This window comes from Sceloporus undulatus, unplaced genomic scaffold (genome assembly GCF_019175285.1).
Source record: "Sceloporus undulatus isolate JIND9_A2432 ecotype Alabama unplaced genomic scaffold, SceUnd_v1.1 scaffold_12, whole genome shotgun sequence".
NCBI lineage: Eukaryota > Metazoa > Chordata > Lepidosauria > Squamata > Phrynosomatidae > Sceloporus > Sceloporus undulatus.
The window spans coordinates 4,408,155-4,430,707 of record NW_024802934.1 but is presented as its reverse complement, the minus strand read 5'-3'; the positions used below and the strand labels follow the sequence as shown (position 1 = coordinate 4,430,707).

The 22,553-nt window shown below is 38.0% G+C and overlaps 1 protein-coding gene across 2 annotated transcripts in view; it reads right to left on the bottom strand.

The window, feature by feature from the left end:
* Positions 1-19,591, bottom strand: part of LOC121917201 (Holliday junction recognition protein) — a 33,922-nt gene extending 14,331 nt beyond the window's left edge. The window contains exons 1-11 of one of the 2 annotated variants that reach the window (XM_042442946.1): positions 19,296-19,591; positions 17,522-17,695; positions 14,831-14,897; positions 12,226-12,281; positions 10,497-10,524; positions 9,274-9,329; positions 6,856-6,898; positions 5,912-5,973; positions 4,993-5,103; positions 3,529-3,601; positions 1,188-2,719 (exon numbers count right to left, since the gene is read on the bottom strand). In XM_042442946.1, coding sequence (XP_042298880.1) covers positions 1,188-2,719; positions 3,529-3,601; positions 4,993-5,103; positions 5,912-5,973; positions 6,856-6,898; positions 9,274-9,329; positions 10,497-10,524; positions 12,226-12,281; positions 14,831-14,873 — 2,004 coding nt within the window. In that variant the 5' untranslated portion in view covers positions 14,874-14,897; positions 17,522-17,695; positions 19,296-19,591. The remainder of the gene's footprint in view (positions 1-1,187; positions 2,720-3,528; positions 3,602-4,992; positions 5,104-5,911; positions 5,974-6,855; positions 6,899-9,273; positions 9,330-10,496; positions 10,525-12,225; positions 12,282-14,830; positions 14,898-17,521; positions 17,696-19,295) is intronic. The other variant, XM_042442945.1, reaches the window with a different exon arrangement.
* Between the last annotated feature and the right edge of the window lie 2,962 nt (positions 19,592-22,553).

Here is a 22,553-nt window from a genome sequence, read left to right as displayed (position 1 = left end):
GAGGCCTGTGTTTCTTGCCGCTTCTCCCCCTCAAGATGGAGGTCGGGGGGAGGCTCTTCCTTGGCAGCGGAGGCCTGTTGTTTTTCTTTGGCCTGCTTCTCTCCCATCAAGATGGAGGTCGGGGGAGGCTCTTCAACTTGGGCAGCGAGGCCTGTTTGTTTCTTGCCTGTCTCATCTCCCTCAAGATGGAGGTCGGGGAGGCTCTTCACTTGGCAGGGCGGAGGCCTGTTGTTTCTTGCCTGCTTCTCTCCCCTCAAGATGGGGTCGGGGGAGGGCTCTCCTTGGCAGGCGGAGGCCTGTTTGTTTCTTGCCTGCTTCTCTCCCCTCAAGATGGAGGTGCCAAGTTGAAGAGCCCTCCCCCGACCGCCATCTTGAGGGGAGAGAAGCAGGCAAGAAACAACAGGCCTCCACCTGCCAAGTTGAAGAGCCCTCCCCCGACCGCCATCTTGAGGGGAGAGAAGCAGGCAAGAAACAACAGGCCTCCACCTGCCAAGTTGAAGAGCCCTCCCCCGACCGCCATCTTGAGGGGAGAGAAGCAGGCAAGAAACAACAGGCCTCCACCTGCCAAGTTGAAGAGCCCTCCCCCGACCGCCATCTTGAGGGGAGAGAAGCAGAGGTTTTTTTTGTTTTTTTTGTTACTTGCTTTGTTGTTGTATATGCATATGTATGCTGTAAACCGCTTTGATCGTAGGAAAAGCGGTATACAAATAAATCATATTATTATTATTATTATTAATTTATCCGACAGTTGGATAATCCAGAATGTCGGATAACCGAGACTCTACTGTATATATGAAATATAAATGAATTTTATGTTCAGAATTGGTGCCTAACTCCAACATATCTCATAATGCACATGCAACTATTCCAAAAATATTCCAAAATATGAAACATTGTTTCCAAGCATTTTGGATAAGGGATACTCCACCCTCTGTATTCAAATACTAATGCTGTCCAGTATTAGCTAGACAAAAAAACACGTTTAAAAAAAATAAACAAGTTTGGGTGTACATATTAGGAGGCATCTCAATTAGTGAGATGTCTACTTCCATCATATAAAGGTTTACTCAGAAACATATCTATTGGGTTCAGTTCAAACCTACCCCTGAAAGTTTGTTGAAAAGACACATTAAGGTACTTTCAGAAATTTTCAGGTTTGAATACTTTTTATACTAGATCATTCTTACCATGTGTGAGGTCCAATAGTTTACATTAGGAGTATACAGTGTGAAAGTCATGTCAGTTTTCTGAAGATTATTTTTCCAGGAAGGCAGTTTTTCATGAACTCTATAATAGTTCTCAGATAAGTTTTTAAATCTTTTTATGGGTGAACACCGGGAGTCCTCACTGAAGAAACTTGCTGCTCCTTTAATCCTGGAAACTACAGGTAAAGTTCTTACTGGGGAATTAACTAGAGCATTTACAGTTTCAGACATGTGCACTCCTTCATACTTTCTTTTTAGGCTTGCTGCTCTCAGAAATGTAGGACTTTTTGGAAATCCTTCAGAACACAATTGCTGGTATATGCTGTCAAATGTACTGTTACATTTCTGATACCTTGAAGATACACCATTAAAACTAGATGTGCATAATTTTGTAGACTTCTGAGGACTTGTACACATATTTGAAAACTTAAACGATTTCTGCAACACTGGAGAACACAGTTCCTTATACATTTTTTCAAATGCGTCTTCACATTTCTGGTGAACTTTCATGGGACTTTGATTAACAGGAAGAGATGATAGTGAATAACTCCGCTGTAACAAAATAGCATTATTGAACATTTTAGTCTCATGATTCTCCAGTAATGTATTTGAAGTTTTTACTGGAGAAAGCTTCTTATTTTGCAAATAAGAATTTGTGCTACTATTCAAGGGCACGTTTAAACATGAGGCAGCCTTGAAAGCAACAGTGTCCATTTCCCCACATTTCTCTTCTACTGTTAGATTAAATACTGCTCCTGAATCTGCAGTGTCCATTGGAGAAAAGGACTCTTCAAAAGTATGACTATTCTCTACACAGTCTGAAGATAATGGAGTACATGTTGGACTTCTGACCAGAAAGGTTTCATCTGAAGAAACAATACTATGAAAAGTTGTGGTTTCCAGGCTATTTTGTCCCACTTTCTCATCAAATGAATGATATTTAACAATGCCAGAAGAGTTTACTTCCATGTTGTCCGTATCACAGTTCACAGAAGACACCACACTAGTCACATTGTTCACTGAATATTCAGTTTGAAGCTCATCACCATCAAAAGAACTGTTATTTCTCATATTTGTCATGGACAGTTTATGTTTCTTCTGATTATCATCTGTCATTGTCAAGATAGATTTCACATTTAATGACCTGAAGTTCCTTATTCTCTCTTTACTAGTATTAAGCTTTGTTTTTTTAGGGTGCCAATACCCGTATTTATTCCACCTGATTAATGAACTGGAAGAAGCTTTGTGCAACAGTCTGCTAAGTGTCTTCACCATTTTTGGGTACAAATCTGCTATTGTGACGTTATTCCAAGAGCAATGTTCATCTGCAGATTCATACATTTCCAAAAAGCTACTGAAGCCAGTTTCATTATTACTCCAAAGGAACGGATTTCTAGGTACCATAGTCCCATTGGCTAAATGTGGAGCATGTGAGTTAAATGGCTGGTGACACAGCAATGAAGAATGTACATTTGTAGTCAAGACTTGCTTCCTTGGGACCACATCAGGATGACCTATTAGATCAAATTTTTAAAAAGGAGGTTATAACACACTGTATTTAATATTGTTTAGTTTTAAGAGTCTTGCTGTTGTCACAAGTATGTTACACAGTTAACAGTTTGTAGGCAGTATTAATAGAGTAATGGAAGGGAAGAGAACAGACTAGAGTAATAGAATAAATTATTGCGGATGTATGATTAAGATCCTCTGGGGTCCAATGCACAACTCTTGACAATTTCTCACCCCTGCAGCTATCTGACTACTTAGGATGTATTTGAGCATACATTTGTTTCTACTCAGATGGCACAGAGGGGCCAGAGGAAATAATCAAAGGGGATTTTATATTTACAATATTTATATTTATATCAACAGAGAAACTGAGTAGACAAGTGGATACAACTTTGATAAATACATTCTCAGTCATGGGTTGATCAGTGGACCAGATAAATACATGCTGGTCCAGCTGGCCCTTTTCTCTATAAATACCTATAACTACAGCCCAAATCCCAAATATATGCAGTCCACATCTAATCCAGATCTAAATGTTGCTAAATAAAGTTGTATCATGGGATAGTCTTAACATGTCTCTCAACTGTTAAATTGGCTTTGTCATTCTTTGGTTAATCCCAGCTAGAACAGACCCGCTGAATCAGTTCTGAAAGAGTGAGTCAACATGTAAGTAAATCCAGCTGATTCAATGGTTCTATTCTAGTCATGACTAACAATATGATTCAGGCCTTTTTGTGTAACCTGTAGAACTATTCACTTTCCCTTTAAGAATGTGTTTTTCACCAAAACATTTACACTTTGTTATTATGCTCACCACTTAAGGAATCATTGCCCAGCTCTTGCAAAGGAAGCCACTGGTGATCATCCCTTGCTTTTGTTCTTGCAACCTAAGTCCAAATCCCCAAAACAGGCAGTTAGTATACAGAGATTTCCAAAATGCTATTTTGTTTTATTTGTGACATGTACCTTATTAATTACCACCAGCTGTTTGTTAACATAGGACAAATCTCAAAAATCTTAGTTCTTAATATTAGGCTGCAGCTACACTACAAAATTAATGCAATTTGGCACCACTTTAATTGCCATGATTTAATGTTATGGAATTATAGGATATGTAATTCTTTGAGATATTTATCTGTATATACTCGACTATAAGTCAACCTCATGTATAAGTCGAGGGCAAGTTTTGGGGCCAAAATTATGGATTTTGCTATGACCCGTGGATAAGTTGAGGGTAAAATTTAGGGGCATATAGCAAAGGATCTAAAGGATGAAGCAAAACAAAACAATGTCAAAGAACTTCTAAAATTCCATCAGACATAACTTTTTGTGCTTATTCTTAAGAATGGATGGATGAGAGAATAGAGGGGATCGGTGCTTCCCATATTATACTCTTGCTTTACACTAGGAGACGTTTCCTTCTTTTAAATAAGAGTTAAGATACAGTTCTTATATTGACCCATAGATAAGTCGAGTCAGTTTTTTGGGTTCAATTTTTTGACCAAAATGTCTAGACTTATACATGAGTATATACAGTATCTTTCTCTGTCAGAGACCTCTGGTGCCATAACAAACTGCAAATCTCAGGATTCCATAGGACGGGGCCATGACAGCTAAAGTGATGTCCAATTGCAATTAATTTTACAATGTGGCAGCAGCTTTAGTCTCTTAAGACTAAAATACAGTAGTCCCTCGGGTTACGAAATTAATTCGTTCCGCGGCTCCGTTCGTAACCCGAGTAATTTCGCAACCCGAAAAGGCTTTTTTTAGCGCTGGAAAGCCGCTAGCCGCGCTTTGCGGTTTGAATTTCGCGCCGAAAAAAAAATTCGTAACCTGAAAAAAACATCGTATCCCGGAACAGTTTTTTCCAATGTAACTTTTTCGTATCCCGTAAATTTCGTAACGCGATCAATTCGTATCCCGGGGTACCACTGTACCATAGTTAATTTCCATTCAAATTGATGTGTCTAAACCATGCATATGATTAAGATTGAACTGAATTTCACTTCAAGTAAACTGAAGTTACTTCACTTTAGTAACTGTTTACTGCTTAGCAATTTCTCTACGTATACCTGTTATATGTAAAGCTTTTCCATCCATTTCAAAACATGATATGCGTGTGCACTTGAAATGTGCATGTGGATATCATATCTATTCAGTAGGAATAAATGGGAAACCCATACAGTATATGCTGCAGTTATGCAGACAAAGTAATACCAACTATATTGCAGCTATATGTGGAAAGAAATTGTAATATGATTGCCTGAACAGCTGTTACCGTAAGCACTTTTGGAATAGAGCTGGAACCATCCTCCAACAGCAGGTCCACTTCAACTCTGCATTTATTCTTTACAGGTGTTGCGGAAGAGTATATGGGAGGAACATTCTCCTAAATTATAAAATAAATAACATTCAGCTATTTAGAGTAAACAAAGGGTTTGATACGTACTCTGTAGTGAACTCTCATTTAGGTACAGGTTAAACCTAGATTTCTAAGAAAAGTCAGAAACTACTGTAAAGACAGAAAAAGTTCCTATTCAAATTACTTGTGTAATGGTTAGAAAGGAACTGAACAGGAACTATGACAGACACACAATGCATTCAGAAGGAGGTGAGGTTCCTAACAAATGGTTCAAATTTCAAGATTCTGGGGGGGCGAGGGGAATCTGTGCTAATGAAACACTCATAGATGTAATGCAAGACCAGAAAGAACTTACATTTCATATACTACCCGTAGGAGATTTTCACATGTGCCTTATCTCGTCTCTTCCCTGATGAGACGCACACACTTCTGTCAATCTTTCCATATTCTACAGTGGCAGGGTGCATGCAGCCCTTACGCAACCCATGCTTATCCCGTGGCTTTTCAAGGCCGGGATTTTACTGAGTAAACAAAGACTCTAGAGATTATAAAATATTAAAAAACATGTACAGAAAGCTTTTGTCATCAGTCCTTGAAGTTAAAGGAATTTCTATTGCCAAATAATTCAGAATTTCTCCAGATGGTCTTACTTCCTGTCAGTTTTCAAAGAACAGCATAAAAAGGGAGGAAAGGAGGTAAAGGAATCAAGCAGCACCAATTAATTCTCAGTCCATTTCTTTTCTTAAATCATATTTTTCCTGAAGCACAAATACCTTGAATTTTTAAATACATTTAGCAAAACATTCATTCACTTTGATATATGCTGAAATGTTACCTTTATATGTATATTATCCAAGTGTCTTTTAATGGATGCCAGCTCAGCTTTGCCTTTGTGATCTGCAATTCAAGATAACAATTCAAGATTTAGGATAACTAATACCTGTAGGTTATGGTGATTTTAAGGGTTTTTTTCCAAACTGTTTAGGAAAATTCTATATTTACAGGAGAATTAACTCCCTACAAGAACTTGAGGTAAATGCCCTTTATGTAATATTAGACAGCTCTATCCAGGTATTCAAAAAACAAAAACAAACAGTTAAAATCAATACAAGATCATTGTAGTGCTATATCTTTGTCTCTTTCATCACTGCTCCCTACATTTGAACAGTGACAACCTGAAAACAACATTATCATCTATGAATGGTGTATCTCTATTAGATTAGTAGTCCTACTTTTTTCCTGGCTTTCCAGAAAAATGGAGAGCCTCCATTTAAAACACAAGCTCTCCTTTTCAGACTGTCACTCTCCATCTAGAAAGAGCAATGACTGAGAACACAGGCCTTACATGTTTGTTTGTTTATCTCCAGGATTTATATCCCACCATTCTCCCACAATGGGATTTATAAAAACCCACTCCTTTTCAGAGGCTGATTTGAAACAGCTGTGTTGGGCCGGATAGGCATGTGGTTGCTGCCACTCCAGGGCAGCCCCAATCTGCCTTTTTAGGCAGTTTGTTTCGCCCCTTAGTTAAGTATACTTAACTACATAGGCAATGTAGAATACTAACGGTAGATATTTCACTCACAGATAAAACTTACTAAATGGTTATCTGAACAAGCAAGCACAGTTTTCAAAAGAATAATGAGAAATTATATTTTCTAATTAAGATTCTGTTTCTTAGTAGCCTACAAATAGCCTGTGAAAGCACAAGGATTATGAAAAAGTATTTATAAAGACAAATTTTTACAGCTACAAATTTTTCTTTTAAGTTTGCCATACCTGTATCAATTTGACTCTCTCCACACAGGTCTGTTTCAAATGGCTGTAAAGAATCCCCACAAAACAAATGCTATTAGATTAAATTTAGACTATAATACAGCTATGGTATGAAGGAAAAAAGGCTTTCAAATTTTTATTCTGAATATCTAAACAGTTATTTTATAGTAGCAAAGTAAATAAATTTCACTATTCATCAAAAAGCATACACGTGCTCCAACCATAATGTAGGGTTGGCATTTATTTTTCATTTCATTGACCAGCTTTTATCAATTTCCCTGATCAGCACTTAAATATATGCTTAAAAATTCAAAGGTTACATTGTATTAAATAAAAATTTTATTAAATGCTTTAAAACTTCACAAGTATGGAAATGCAATTTTTGACAAGACAGGAGTTTCTTTAGATACTGTTAACTGAACAAACTCATTGGCTTTGAAATAGCAGATATACGTATATTTCAATGCAAGTAATTTCTAAACAATGGGGACATCATCTTAAAAATATATACTAAAATACATGAAAAATTAAACAAAAAGAATTTTTTGCTGCACATTCCTTTAAAAATAGCTTGACTGAAGCCACATTAAGACATTTTCAAAAGTTTTGAACCTGCAGGGAAAAATTAAGTTAGAAACTAGAATACTCTTATTTTAAAATGTTTAAATAAAGACATACAACAATCATTCCTAGCTCTCTTTTTGTTTCAAATCCCCATGCAGCTGTAAACTTTCTAGGTTAGTGCTTCTCAAGTCTTCTAATGTGATGGACTAATATGTTAGGGAACAATACCCTGTTTGTGCCAAATTATTACTATGTTCACATAGTCTCCTGAAAACTAGCTCCAGACAGGCAGCTGATGGCTCACAGACTAGGACCTGTCCATGGGGCAGTGCACTGTGTATTGTCCTAGGAAGGATGTGAGGCCATTCACAATCTTTTATATACCACAAAAGCTGTGGAGATGACACTAGGAGAAGGGGAGGAATACACTCATGTAATATAGAAAACAAATTTAATTAATTAAAATAATTAAAAGCAACTGTTTAAGAGTTTTCTTATCTTTTTAGTTGCATTTTATTCTTTTATTGAAGTTGACTTGTTTTAATACTGCAAATTATATTTTAATACTCCCTTTATCTATGTTTAATTGTATTCCCAATTCTGTGGGAAAGCGGGATATAAATGCATATAACAACATAACCAAAATAATGGGGGCATAGGCTTGGCTCTTTGTCCATAATCATTATGTGCACATATATACATCATAAATATATCTCGTCTTCGCAAAGGGCTTTCTCCTTCTTGGCCCCGCAGACCTGGAACTCCCTTCCTGACGAGCTCCACTCCGTCGCCTCTCTTGATCTTTTTAGGAAGAAACTAAAGACCTTTCTCTTCCGACAAGCTTTCCCCCATATGTCCTGATGTTATGTGGTTCTCCCCCCTGATATACAACTGTTTATCCAGCTAGTTTTTGTGTGTGTGTTTTAAGAGGTTGTATGTTTTATAGTTTTTTAAATTGCATTGGGATGTTTTTAACATGTTGTTGGTGATACTGTACTTGTTAGTTAAATGTTATATTGTATCACTTTTGTTGTACACCGCTGTGATCGAATTTGGAACAGCGGTATATAAATAAAATTTTATTATTATATTATTATTATAAAAATCGGGGTGGGGTGGGTTATATATAAAGTTGACAGATTTATCAATTTATATTCAGGACCACGATAAGCAGCAGCAACAACAATAAAATCAGCATCAGTTCTCCAAGGAGCTTCTATGTGGTATGATGGTTGTTGTTGTTGTTGTTATTATTATTATTTCCAAGGGGAGAAGTTTTTGCCTCCCATGTCCTTTCCTTGTGTAAACTAGAAATTGGTGGAACAATTAGATTTACAAGGTAAGCAAGCAAACACTGACAACAAAAATGCCAGAAGGAAAAATCTTTCGCACATAACCGCAGTCACAATTTTAGGTTTGCTCTTGAACACAAGCAAACTCCAAGAGCAATGATATAATACACAGACTACACAAACAAGAACCATATGCTGCACTCTTAACAAGAATTTTTAATCGGGCATTGCCCTTTTGAAGAAAATGACTTCTAAGAGTGTGCTCTACTGTTTTAAAAGTACTTTAAAAAACTGTTTTTAAACATTTTAACTGTATATTTTAAATAACATTTAATATTGTTAAAAGTTTAATTCTATCTTAATGTTGATTTTTATATTTTTAATTATATTATACTTTTTCTTAAATGTGTAAGCTTCCTTGAGTTCCAGTTTTGGGAATATGTGGATGATAAACAACAATACGACCTCTTCTGGCTCAGATACCCATTTAGTCTGTTGCATGGAACTCAGGCTCTACAGAGGAAGAGTACAATTTCCTAGTGTGAAACCATTTAAAGACACATACCTCATAAGTTGCATGCTCCTCATTTTCAAAGTCAGAGGCCCGCTGCTTCTGTATTTCTTAATTAGACGAAAAAAGGAGAATTCTTGATTACAGTACATTTTGCAAGTGAAAAGAAATGTTCCTTCAAGGCCAGTTTACACATGCAAACTAGACTTTTATATTCTCCATTATGCTAAATTGGATGAACTGGACTATACATCAACCCAAACCTTTTTCGGTGGATGAATGAAAGGGGAGATTGTCTATGTAATTCTAGAAATGGTAGCTGGTGCCATCCATTACATTATTTATTAAATAAGCTTTAACTCTGGAAGAAAGAAATCAAGACTGTACATGAATGATAGAGACATTAGGCCTTTCAGATGCAGTTCAAGTTTAACTCCCATTGGCATTCATTAGTTAGTCTGGCTAGGGTTGAAGGTAACTGTCATTCAACATCTTGAGGAATAATTCAAAGGTATAACTGTGTTAGTATGTAGAATCAGTGTGTAGAGAGATTTTGTAGCACCTTTCAGACTAATGGAAATAAAGAAGTTGGCAGCATCAGCTTTCATAGACTTCAGCACCTGAGGAAGTAGACTGACGTCTACAAAAGCTTATGCTGCCAATTTCTTTCTTTCAGTTAATCTCAAAGGTGCTACAAGATCTCTCTACATCTTGAGGAACAAATATTATGCACCTCTTACAACAACACATATAGCGCAAGTGTAAATTCAATCAATTTTAATGGCAGGTTTTAAGTAAATGCGTAATTACAGCAACCTCCATGTTAAGACTACAAATCAAGCAGTTGCTTTCAGGTCCCCGTGTACTTCATGCATAAAACTCCATTCTGTCACCAATCAGGTGTCATTAATCTAATCTTAAACAGAGGCCAGCCAGTTTTTCTGATGAAATGCATCATGTCCAGATATAGCTTTTTCACAATTAATGTCTGTACTACACAAGTATATTCTGATGAGCAATTCATACAACTCATTAAAAGTAGTTACATGAGAAGTTAGGAATCAAACTCATGCTTCATTGATTTTTAGCTAGACCATAAAAATGATTGTAGAATATCCCCAAATCAATCTTTTCCTCTACTCAATAAAAATAGTTAAAAGTATAACTTTTGTTCAGTTTGGAAACAGACACTGAAGAAGAAAATGATGGTGATTAATTATACTCCTCTTTCCCCCAAACCAGGACTCAAGCTAGCTACATTCCAAAACTTTTCTTACCTATGTTTTCTTGACGTTGTACAGTGATCTGCAAATTGAAAGGGAGGTTTCAGTTAATTATTTGCGCTACAAAAAGTCCAAAAAGTATATCTCATTTTTCAAAGGCACCGATGGCATTCTTTGCTTGGAAAATCTTCATATTCATAGACAATAACATCTTGAATATTAACTAATATTACATAGGGTACATTTGCTAGTTTTAGACACACAGTGGCCTTGTCAAAGTTTTAACTTGGGACCATTAGCCGGGGATAACTTAGCCGCAGTAGACCATGCACTACCTGACTGGATGACTGCAATGCACTCTATGTAGCACTGCCCTTGAAGAAGACTGGGAAACTGCAGTTAATGCAAAATGCAGCAGCTAGAAAGATCACTGGAATTCCATTCAGATACCATATAGCACCAATTCTGGTTGCCAATACATTTCCATTCTGTATTCAAGGTGCTGGCAATAACATTTAAAGCTCTAAACAGCCTGGGACCTCAATACTTGAGGGGGTACCTCTCTCTATAGATGCTTGCCTGAGAACTGAGATCTATTGGAGAGGCTCCCTCCATGTCAGCACATTGTTAGAGGACACAGGAGAGGGCTCTTTCTGTGGTGGAACTCTAGTCGTGGAATTCCCTTCCCCGGAGGTCTGGTTGACCCCAATGTTGGAATCATTTCAACACCAAGTTAAAACTTGGCTTTTTATTAGTCTTCTGGCCAAAATGATTTTACCCAGACTGCATAATATGTTTAATGATTATATTATTCAAGACTGTTTTAACCTGTTTTAAACTATCAGTTTTTAATTGAGAAACTATTACGTATATTTTTAATCTTTTAAACTTTTGCAATGATGCAAGCTCCAGGAAAAGAGATTCCACCTCAACATTAGGAGGAACTTCCTGACAGTAAGGGCTGTTCAACCGTGGAACACACTCCCTCAGAGTGTAGTGGAGTCTCCTTCCTTAGAGGTCTTTAAACAGAGGCTAGATGACCATCTGTCGGGGATGCTTTGACTGGGATTTCCTGCATGGCAGGGGGTTGGACTGGATGGCCCTTGTGGTCTCTTCCAACTCTATGATTCTATGTTTTAAATTTATTTTAATTGTAAGTTGCCCTGAGATCTTCAGATAAAAGGTGGGAAGTAGATCACCAGGTTGGCAGTTTGAGGCCCAAGTGCCATGTAATGGAGTGAGCTCCAATCACTAGTCCCAGCTTCTGCCAACCTAGCACTTCGAAAGCATGTAAAAGTGCAAGTAGATAAATAAGTACCACTTTAGTGAGAAGGTAACAGCATTATGTGCAGTCATGCTGGCCACATGATCACAGAGTTGTCTTTGACAATGCTGGCTCTTTGGCTTAGTAATGGAAATGAGCACTGCCTCCTACAGTTGGATATAACTTGACAATTTTGTCAAAGGGGAAAATTTTACTTTTTACTTTATTACATGTTATTAACATATTTCCATTATGAATACATTGGGCAAAGTACTGAAAACAAAAACCCACAATTTTCATCTTAAAGATAACAGAAAACCCTAATTTTGCTCTGGAGGCATGCTGCAGTTTTCAGGGATCATAAAAGCTGGAAGGATACCAAGGGCCATCTGGGCCAAGATGTATCATTCCAGACACATTTCTTGATTTTTCAACCTGAGCACACCATAGAACACAATGTTACCTAGAAACTGGAAGCATGAGAATATACTTATTGCCAGTTACACATTTTTTAAATACCTGGTAAGAGCGATCTATAATTTCAGAGCTTGACTCTTCTCCCCAAATTTTTTGTCCTAGAAATGATACAAAAATCATTACAATATTGCCACATGCATAAAATTTTGTTAAACATATATGGTGTTATGATGAATATGAGTGACAAGAGAAAGTAGTGTTAAATAAGTGATACCATTCAAGTTCTGCTCACTACTGAAAATGTCTATTTTTTCTTATTTAGTTTTACCCTATGTTCTCTTTCTTTTTCACTGAAGTGTATGATACAATACTAGAAACCAACTTTTATCATCATAAATGTGGTATAAAACAGACAGGCCCAAATATCGACAGGTGGAGTGCTTGGGTGCAACATGCCTGTTTGCTTCCCCCTCAGGGACGTCAGACAACCCAATACAGGAAACCCTTACTTATAATAACTGTAAGAAATTGGAACTGATTAAAAGCTGAACCCTTGTAGAGGGAATTATGGTGACTTGCTTGGGAGTGCCTGAATGCACACATGTGCATGCTGCTTGCAAAATTTCTCAGTCAGCTTAGTGCCCCTTTCCCCCTCAGCTTGCTTTGCAAGCAGTGTCATCATTCCCAAGCAAGCCTTCATAGGCAAGAACTGATGAAAAACCAGACCTCTGGTTTGGAAAGTAATTTGCAAGTGTCAAAAGCACAAGTTGTCAGATAACAGGGAGTAGAAAGGCAGTGGCTTCCTGTACCAGGAAATTATTGAAATGTAATGTTATAATTTTTCATCTAGGAGAATATAGCAAACACTGACTTATATAAGACAAAATATACACTTAACAACATAATTCACTCATATCACTGAAAAAAAACTGATCCTATCTCTGTAAGGTCATTAAGATTTTCCTTTCTTGGGTGATTCCATACTGTGGCAGAACTTAGGCTTTCATATGGAGGCAGATGGTTGACGAGATAAAGAAAAAACAGAGATACAAAAAACAAAACAGCATTTGGAAAGTATATTTTGCAGTTTATGAGACTGTGAAATGCCTCTATTAAATACAGCATGTATTGTCCCTCCTTTTTCCTATAGAAAAAAAGAAGGAAAAATCGCAAGCTGACTCTTCTACCTGTAGACTGGGCAAAACCAAAAGCTTCCTCTTTACTAGATTACTAAATCTGGGTTTAGGTTCACTTCTTCTGCACCACAGAATCATGAATACTTTTTTAGAACAAGCTTGAGTCTTGTGCCCAGCATTCTGCCTCACCTCCTCCTCCTCCTTGATTTTCAGTTGCTCCACAATTGAAAATATATGTAATAAATTTCCTATCATATCTGAACCAGGGAAATGTGGTTTAATCTCAAACCAGAAACCAGGATCATATCAGATACTGGTTTCATCTCTATTTGGATACACAAAGACCAGGTGGTTGGGTTTTTTTTTGTTTTTGTTTTTTTGACTAATAGGTCTATTAAAAAATAACATTAATAAATTTAAACTCAGACTCCTCATAGTTGGAAAGGATTGTACAAGATCATGAGCTCGGTCTCTAATTGTCAGGATTGTGACTGCTTTATTATTTAGGATCTCCAATGATATTATAAATAATAGAGGTGAAAATGGGCATCCCTGTCTAACTCCTTTTCCCTATTTATTAACAGAAAGGCCTCTTGGTTTTGATATATTACTTTGATCCAATTTGTTAAATTTGACTCAATATCCAATCTTTGTAAAACCGAAATTATGAGATTCCAATTTAAGTTGTCAAATGCTTTCTCTGTATCTATAAAGTATAGAGCCAATTTCCTATCAATATTTTTGCCATGGAGTTCTAATAAATTTATTAATATTCTTATGTTGTCTTTTATAGACCTATTAGGCAAAAAAAAAACACTTGGTCTTTGTGTATCCAAATTTTTAGCCAATTTTTAATTCGATTTGCTAAGATAGATGCGAAGATTTTATAATCGCAATTTAATAGAGAAATAGGTCTGTAGTTTTGGGGATCTGCTTTCCATTAGTTCTTTATCACCATCGTTATCATCACCAAGGGGAGGGGAAGCCCCCAGTGAGCCCTTGGTTTCAGGACTCCCCCTGGATACCAAAATCATCCCTTAATATAAAATCAAGGTTGAAATGGTTGAAATCAGTGGTTGAATTGTTGAAAATATTATGGCAACTGTATATTACCCATTTAATTTACGTTTATTTAAAAAGCACATCATAATAAGATAATTAGCATAACTCCACAAAGAGTGGTATCCTTTCCATTCTGCTTTGCATTTGACTTCTTTTCCATTCTTTGCCTCAAGCTTGTACATGAAAACATGTTGCTATAGAAATGTTTTTTATATAAGAGAATGAAGAATTTTTGCTGTTCTTTTATTTCCAGCTGCTCAGCTGTAACATTACACAATGGGTTGGAAAACAAGGATCTTCAAGGCTACACATATTGTTATACTGGAATGAGACCTTTGCAATGCAATAATATTCAGTATATGAGTTAACAAAACTTAATGGATTTTTGCCTGGGTAAATTCCATTCACACATTGTCTGCACATATTTCAGAATATTATTGTATTGTATAAATTTAAAATCAAATTAAAATTAAAATATACTTAGTAACTTTTAGTAAAAATGTGCTTACCATCAGGTGTACTATAAGTCAAAGATTTGATAGAGACAATCATATCATCGTTGAAGGGGAAATTGTACTAGGTTTAGAAAACAAAGACATGCCATTGTTACAGGTCAGCTTGCTGCTAAAAATTCAGATATATGGAAACGTTTTCAGAGGAAGAGTAAAGTGTGCATTATACTGAGATCATAACTTCAACAAGCTGCTAGTCCAGATGGATTTAACCAGAATAAGGACATGCCCAATTTATAAGTTACAATAGTCCTGTCTGATGTGATGTTGATCTGAATTACATAGGGCCAACAATACATGGACACGGGTTCTTTGACTGCACCTGCTAAAATCTGTGTGTCTGAATCCAATCAAAGCAGCAATATTGTGGACCAGAGTTTTTAAACCTCTGTGCTGTTTTGTCAAATCTATTTCCATTTCCCAAAAGTACAGTGTGCAGTCACCTCTCAGTTAAAAATGTCTACTCAGCTTTGGATCAAGCATCTAGAAATTCTTATGTTTCTTAACACTGCAATGTGACTTTACTTCTATTATCCTTCCTCCAGGTTTTGCTTTTTAAGTTAAGAAGCATCCCATCTATAATAACCAATGTAATAATGTTTTCCATGTAGAATCACAGGCCATTGAGTCCAACCCTCTGCTCAATGCAGGAACCTCAGCTACAGCATCCCCATCAGGTAGCTGTCCAGACTCTTTTGAAGACTTCCAGAGAGATTCTGCCATTCATTAATGGGTTCCACTGCCGAACCACTCTTGCCATCGAGAAGATCCATTTAATGTTCAGTCGAAATCCATATTCCCGTAACCTAAAACAATTAGACCTGGTCCTACCTTCTGTGGCCGCATAGAACAAACCTGTATCATCCTCCCTGTGACAGCCTTTTAGATATTTAAAGAATGCAATCATGACATTTCACAGCCTTCTCTTCAGGAGGCAGGATATGCCCACTAATTCCCTCAAGCCTTTCTTCATGTTTCACTTGATTCAGCCTCTAAAGCAGTGGTTCCCAAACATTTGTCCTCCAGATGTTTTGGACTTCAGCTCCCTGAATTCCTGACTGATGGCCAAATTGGCTGGGGCTCCTGGGAATTGAAGTCCAAAACACTTGGAGGACCAGAGATTGGGAATCACTGCTAAAGATTCATATAACTAATTCATACCATAGTATTGTCAGAATCCATACGCAACGTTCTATCATGTTGGCATGATGACATTCAGGGATGAAGATATGAGGGCATGGTGATATGGTGATTTAACACTGCATAGTATGTTGGCTATTGAGAAGGGGATATCAATTATGTTAAATCCAAGCCTAGGAAACAAGGAAAGGAGTTGTTGTTGGGATGATCTTCTTCCTGAAGGGAGATCAAATGATATCATAAGAGGAAAAGGAGAGAAACATGCTCGTTGATTAGGATCAAAGAGGTGTGGTTGGGATTGGAAAAGGGGGCTAGAGGATGGGAATGTATTTGTGATAGTACAAGGGGGAACGTTTCAATTCTGACACTGAACCCAGAACGGGGAACTTTCTGTCTTGATAACCAGAATAAATCTCTTGTTTCTACTACACTACGATGCAGTCTTGGTTATTGGGAACTGGGTCCTCCAATGCTGACAATTATGATCACATCAAATTAAAAGGACATTTCTTCCTACACCTCATTTCAACCTATGTTGATTCTGAAGACCCAGACAGATTATACCTGCCAGGGTTAAACCTTGATAAAATAAACTCTGATCACCATAGAATTTCAAGTACTAAACACATATACCTGCAGTTGCAGGACTGTTTGTTGTAAAGCGCAATGTAGACAACTTACTGTATATACTCATGTATAAGTCGACCTCATGTATACGGTAGTACAGTATTAGATCTACAACAGACATTGTAGGTATCTTACAATAAAGTATCTCTTGTTGATACTGGACTATAATTCTCACAGACAACATCTTACTCTGTATCTAATCATGATAATCAGCAACTATTTTCTTTGACAGTCAATCCCCAGTTTAAACTCTGAGATTTGCCAATGCCAGATCAACTTCCAAGACCAATCCAAGTCCATGTGCCACAAGAAAAAAAGGTCCCCATATTCCTGAAGTATGTCAACTATTCATTTTTGCATGACAGTCCATAAAGTTTTTTCTTTTTAGGATTGGGAATGGGGTTGGGGTAGGGGATTAATTAGAAATATGGGTTTTAATTTTATATTGTATCTTACTGTTATGCTTGTTTGTTGTAACCCTCCTCAATCCGCAGGGAGAGGTGGGCTATAAATAAAATGTATTATGATTATTACTATTAACGTTAGTATAACTTTGTTTTATTGGGTGTTATAATAATAAGACTACTGCTGGCTAATAAGAAATCCAAAACTCATATGACAGATAAACTCTTCTATTTAGCAAGGTTCCTAGCATATTTATCAAACTATAGAAGGCTAAGCTCAGAAGGAGCAATGAAGATAGAAGGAAGGAACATCACCAATCTAGGATATGTAGGCAGCACAATATGAATAGCGGAAAGCATCAACAACTTGGAACAGTTATTAAAAAGGTCATGGAAGAAAGCGTAAAGGTAGTCCTGCAGCTAAACATAAAGAAAACAAACAATAACTACAACGGAGGACCTACAAAAATGTGAATTAGACAATCAGTAAACTGAAATCGTCAAAGCCTTCTCATACCTGGGGTCAAACATCTCCCAGAATGGAGTCTGCAGTCAAGAGATAAGAAGAATAAGGAAGGGAAGGGCAGCCACAAAAGAGCTAGAGAAGATCCCAAAGAGTAAAGCATGAAAGTTAGAATCGTCCAAGCCGTGTTATTCCCAGTCACTATGCATCTCGGGTGTGAGAGATGGGCTATGAAAAAAGCAGAAAGAAACTCATTTGCGATGAGGTGCTGAGGATACACAACATGGGTCCTTAAACAGATCAAGCCAGGACTCTCCCTGGAAGCCAAGGTGACAAAACTGAAGCTATTGTACTTTGGCCACATCATGAGAAGACATGAATCACTGGGGGGGACCCAATAATACTGGGAAAGGCCGAGGGAGAAAGAGAGGAAGACTGGACACCAGATTACTAGAGAGATGACTAGGACATGGATTAGCAGAACCTAAGCAGAGTAGTGGAGGACAGTGGGGATATACATATGGAGATATCCCATTCACAGGGTCCCCATGAGTCAAGGTAGAGTCCAGGTCAGCTAACAACAACAGAAATTGAGCCAATAAAAAGATGCTATATAATAAAGCGTTTCTTAAGGAGCTTTCCCCTCACTCGTTTGCACTCATGGCGCTATGTCAACTATGTACTTCTGTAAGGCGGTGGTCCCTAAACTGTGTGCCCTTTAAGAGATTTTGGACTTAGCCATGTTGGGCAATAGTCTGGGATTCTGGGAGCTGAAGTCCAAAATAGTTTGGAGACCACCGCTTTCCATAATAAGATTAGCATCACTTAGATGTCAGGGTGAGTGTAACTAGCCACAGAAAGGATCTTGAAAATGCAGACTCAGTTAGGTCAAGTCTTCTTGGCTAGTGTTTCGTAGTCTAAGAAATATGTTAGGGATCTTGCTAAATCCTCTGACTGTATAGGTTTTGGGTTTCTTACTAGCATTACTCTTAGTGTTGTTATCATCATCATCATCATCATCATCATCATCATCATGGCTCAGAAAAGGAGTCACCACAGCAGGGTGGTTTTATGGAGCAGGTGGGTTTTTAGACTCTTTTTAACATGAGTGTATTTTACTCAATTTTATATTATATTTTATATTGTCATGTGATTTTATATGTAAACATTTTAGCTGTTTGAATTGTATAATCATTTTATCTGTATGCCGCCTTGGGTCCCTCTGGTTCTGTGGCTCCATTCTATGAATGAAATAAATAAAGAGTCAGAAAGCTTTTGTTGTTGTTGTGTTTTCAAGTCCTTTAACTGCCCTGGCTGGATGCTATGGGATTCTGGGAACTATAGTTTGTTGTGGCACCAGAGCTCCCTGACAGAGAAGGCTAAATGCCTCATGAAACTCCAGATCCCAGAACTCCCAAAACACACACTCCACAAATAACAACCCAGTTTGAGACCGCTTTAACCGCCTTGGCTGAGTGCTATGGAATCCTGGGAACTGTAGTTTTGTGAGACAGTGAGCTTCCTCTGCCGGAGAAACCTCTGGTGCCACAATAAACTACAGTTCCCAGGATGCCGTAGCACGCAGCCAAGGCAGTTAAAGCGGTCTCAACCTGGATTGCTATTTCCGCAGTGTGTGTTTTGTCACTATATCTGCCATGGCTCAGTGCTAAGGAATTCTGGGAACTGTAGTTTGATGTGTCACAAGACTACAGTTCCCAGGATTCCCTAGCACCGAGCCAGGGCAGTGAAAGTGGGATATTGTTTCTGCAGTGGCTGTTCTGGCACTGCAGCTGCCCTGGCTCCGTGGCAGGGAATTCTGGGAACTCACCTTCTCCATAATGCCGTTCATGGCGGAGGCGAACCGCTCTCGGCTCCGCTTCATCCTCCGCTCCATGGCGCCGCCGCTTCCTCCGGGGTTCACGGCCTCATTGGGCTTCGGCTCCCCCTATTTCTTGAGCCCACTTGGTTCGCTCCGCGCGCCCCCACCGGAGTGACGTCATTGGTCTCTTCCGTCATTCAAAGCAATGGCTGAGTGCTGGAGAGGGGAAAACACACCCAGAGCAAGGAGCCGTCGTTGCCTTTGTTGTATCCTCCTCCCGCGATTCAAATCCGGCGCTCCTCCAATCGCGTCGTAGCGTGTCTCCCTTTTCACAATCTGATAGGTCGCCGCTCACGTCGTTTTTACGCAGAGCGTCCAATCAGCGGGAAGGAAAGGCAGGACCTTTCCCTTCCATTGGGTTCCCGCCTTCGTGTAAAAGCCTCCCTCGCCTGAGACGAGGCCGTGATAGTCTTTTTTGACCGTCATGGCTGAAGGCCCGCGGAATTGTGGGATTTGTAGTTTTGTGGGATATTGAGTCAGAGAGAGTTCTGTTGCACCCTCCCACCTCACCAAACTACAAATCCCAGCACTCACCCACGGAAGTTAAAAAGTGGTGTCAAACTGCAAGCAGCCTTAATATTTTATATTATGTATAAAATAATATTAATATTAGTAATAACAATATTAATATTAAAATATTAAATTAACAATATAATGAATAATAATAATAATAATAATAATAATAATAATAATAAGTAATATTAATATTACAGTGATTTTCTTGGCAGGTTTTTGTTGAGGTTTGCCTTCCGCTGAGCCAGACCAGGGTTCGAATCCTGCTTGGACGAGTCACACTCTCTCAGCCTCAGAGGACGGCAATGGCAAAAACTCCCCCTTTTTACACAACATTAGATCGGTGTCCTTCTATCTCCTAATAAACATCTTGTTTTAAAATTAGTGTCAGAATCAGAAATGACAAATTAAAAATTCAGATGAAGCTGTATGGCCATCAAACCAAGTTTTTTAAAATTTATCTACTCATTCTTGTATGCCTCCAAGTCCTTTTTGACTTATAGTGACCTTAAGGCAAACTTATCACGGGGGTTTATCACATGAAGAAGATTGGGAGTTTGTCCCGCGAATATCCCATAAGAATCGCACAATTACACCTAACGGTTTCACACAACATCTCACAAAACCCACCATTAAAGTGGTCACAAAGAAGCATTAACACATCTTTTTACCTCCGGGATTTCAGAGACAATGCGTTTCCAATATCAAATATAGCAAATATTCCGACAAACCAAATATTGCTTTCTTTGAACAATTGTGTGCAATAATCATTCGCGCAATTACTTGCCATTTCCGCTTCATTTGCAGGACGCTTTAAATGCGCTTTAATCTTTAATGTCAAAATCAGCCCCAGTGTGATAAACTCCATAGGCTTTTCATGGCAAATTTATTCAAAGAGGCTTTGCCTTTGCCCCCCTCTGAGGCTGAGAGAGTGTGACCTGCCCACCAAGGTTGCCATTTCCACTTCATTTCCAGGATGCTTTAAATTCACTTTAATGTCTCCTTAATGTCAAAATCAGCCCCAGAGTCCAATGAGTCCAATAATAATAATGGGTTTATACTCGAGCGGGGAATCGAACCCCGATCTCTATAAGTCCAATGCTCAAACCACTACTGAAGTGGTTTACATTATTCAAGTAAAATGCAAGTGGGAAACAATAAGTTATATCATGCCATGGACAGTGATGGCGTTCTATAAATAAAGGATAATAATAATAACAATAATAGTGCCAAATTAGATACAGCCCTTAAGGAAGGATTCCTCCTTCAAAATGTACCACGCAGCTTAGACACTAATAATAAGAAAATAATAACAACAACTAGCATTTATTGAGTTAGGTCCAAAACACACTGGAGAAATAATTCCAGTTTGACTCCAAAACTGGAGTTTTGTCAGACATTTAGCCTTCTCTGTCAGAGAGCTCTGGTGCCACAATAAACTACAATTCCCAGGATTCCCTAGCACTGAGCCAGGGCACTTTAAGCGGTCTCAAACTGGATGATGTCTGCAGTGTGTTTTGGACCTATAATCATAGACCATTAGCATAGGTATCGACAATAAGAACACATTTCCCTTTCCCCTTGACTTCTTACTTCTTCCTGTTTGCTTTAGTCTTTCTTGAGACCTTACATGGATAAAGCCACCAAAAAGTTGTATGTGTGTATGTGCCTTCAATTCACTTGTTAACATATGGTGACCCCCATGAATTTCATAGGGTTTTCTTAGGGAAGGAGGTGGATTTGCCAGTTCCTTCCTCTGAAATATATCTGACAAAACTTGGTATTCCCTTTTTTAAACACACAAATTTTATTAAACATATTTAAACACACACATATTTCATAAAATAATTACACTCATAATTGAATGATATCTTTCTGACAGAATTTACAGGGCTTTTTCCTAGCTTTGCATCTCTTGGGAGGGGTGGCAATCTGACCTTTCAGATTTGCTTAGCTTCCAATATCAGACTGGATCGGGTGCCTTTAGGGTATTTTTCCATGGTGACTATGGAAGAAGGGTACAGTACTATGGAAATAAAGTGTAGTAAAAAGAGGGGGATGTGGCAGGGGGAGGGTATGATGCCAGGCAGTCAGTGTAGTTCCACAGTTTCTCAATGGTCAACACAGAGGAAGAATTGAGCATGAAATTCCTTGTACCTATAATGCCAAGGTAATTTTTTAAAAACAAGGCTATCTTTATTGTTGAAAGCATACAGTACTAGAAAAATATCTGGCATCTTCCAGAGGTTTTTCAGAACCTCATTTGTTCTTAAATTCTTTCCAGTGTCTTTATGCAAGCAATTGTCATATGAAAATGTGGTTTCTGGTTCATTCTTTGCCTTACAAAAACAGGAGAATCTGTTCAACAAACAAGGCCAGACACTTAGGATTGGATTTTTGCTGATTGTCAAGAGACACGTGATCTGGGTTTCTTCCACCAAATGAGTTGCCATTTCAACCACATAATTTTGGGTGAGTGGTGTGTATAGATGGGAACATTTCCACTCTTTTTTGTTCCAACTTTTTTCATCTTTTTGTCATTCCCCCCACCCCCCACCCCCCAAAAATTACCAAGTCAAAAACAGAATAGCTCCAATATGACATTTGATTGGTAGCACTAGGAATAAGAGAATTCAAACAAAAATCCACCAAACAGTGATACCATTATTGGCCAAACAAAATGCACAATATATG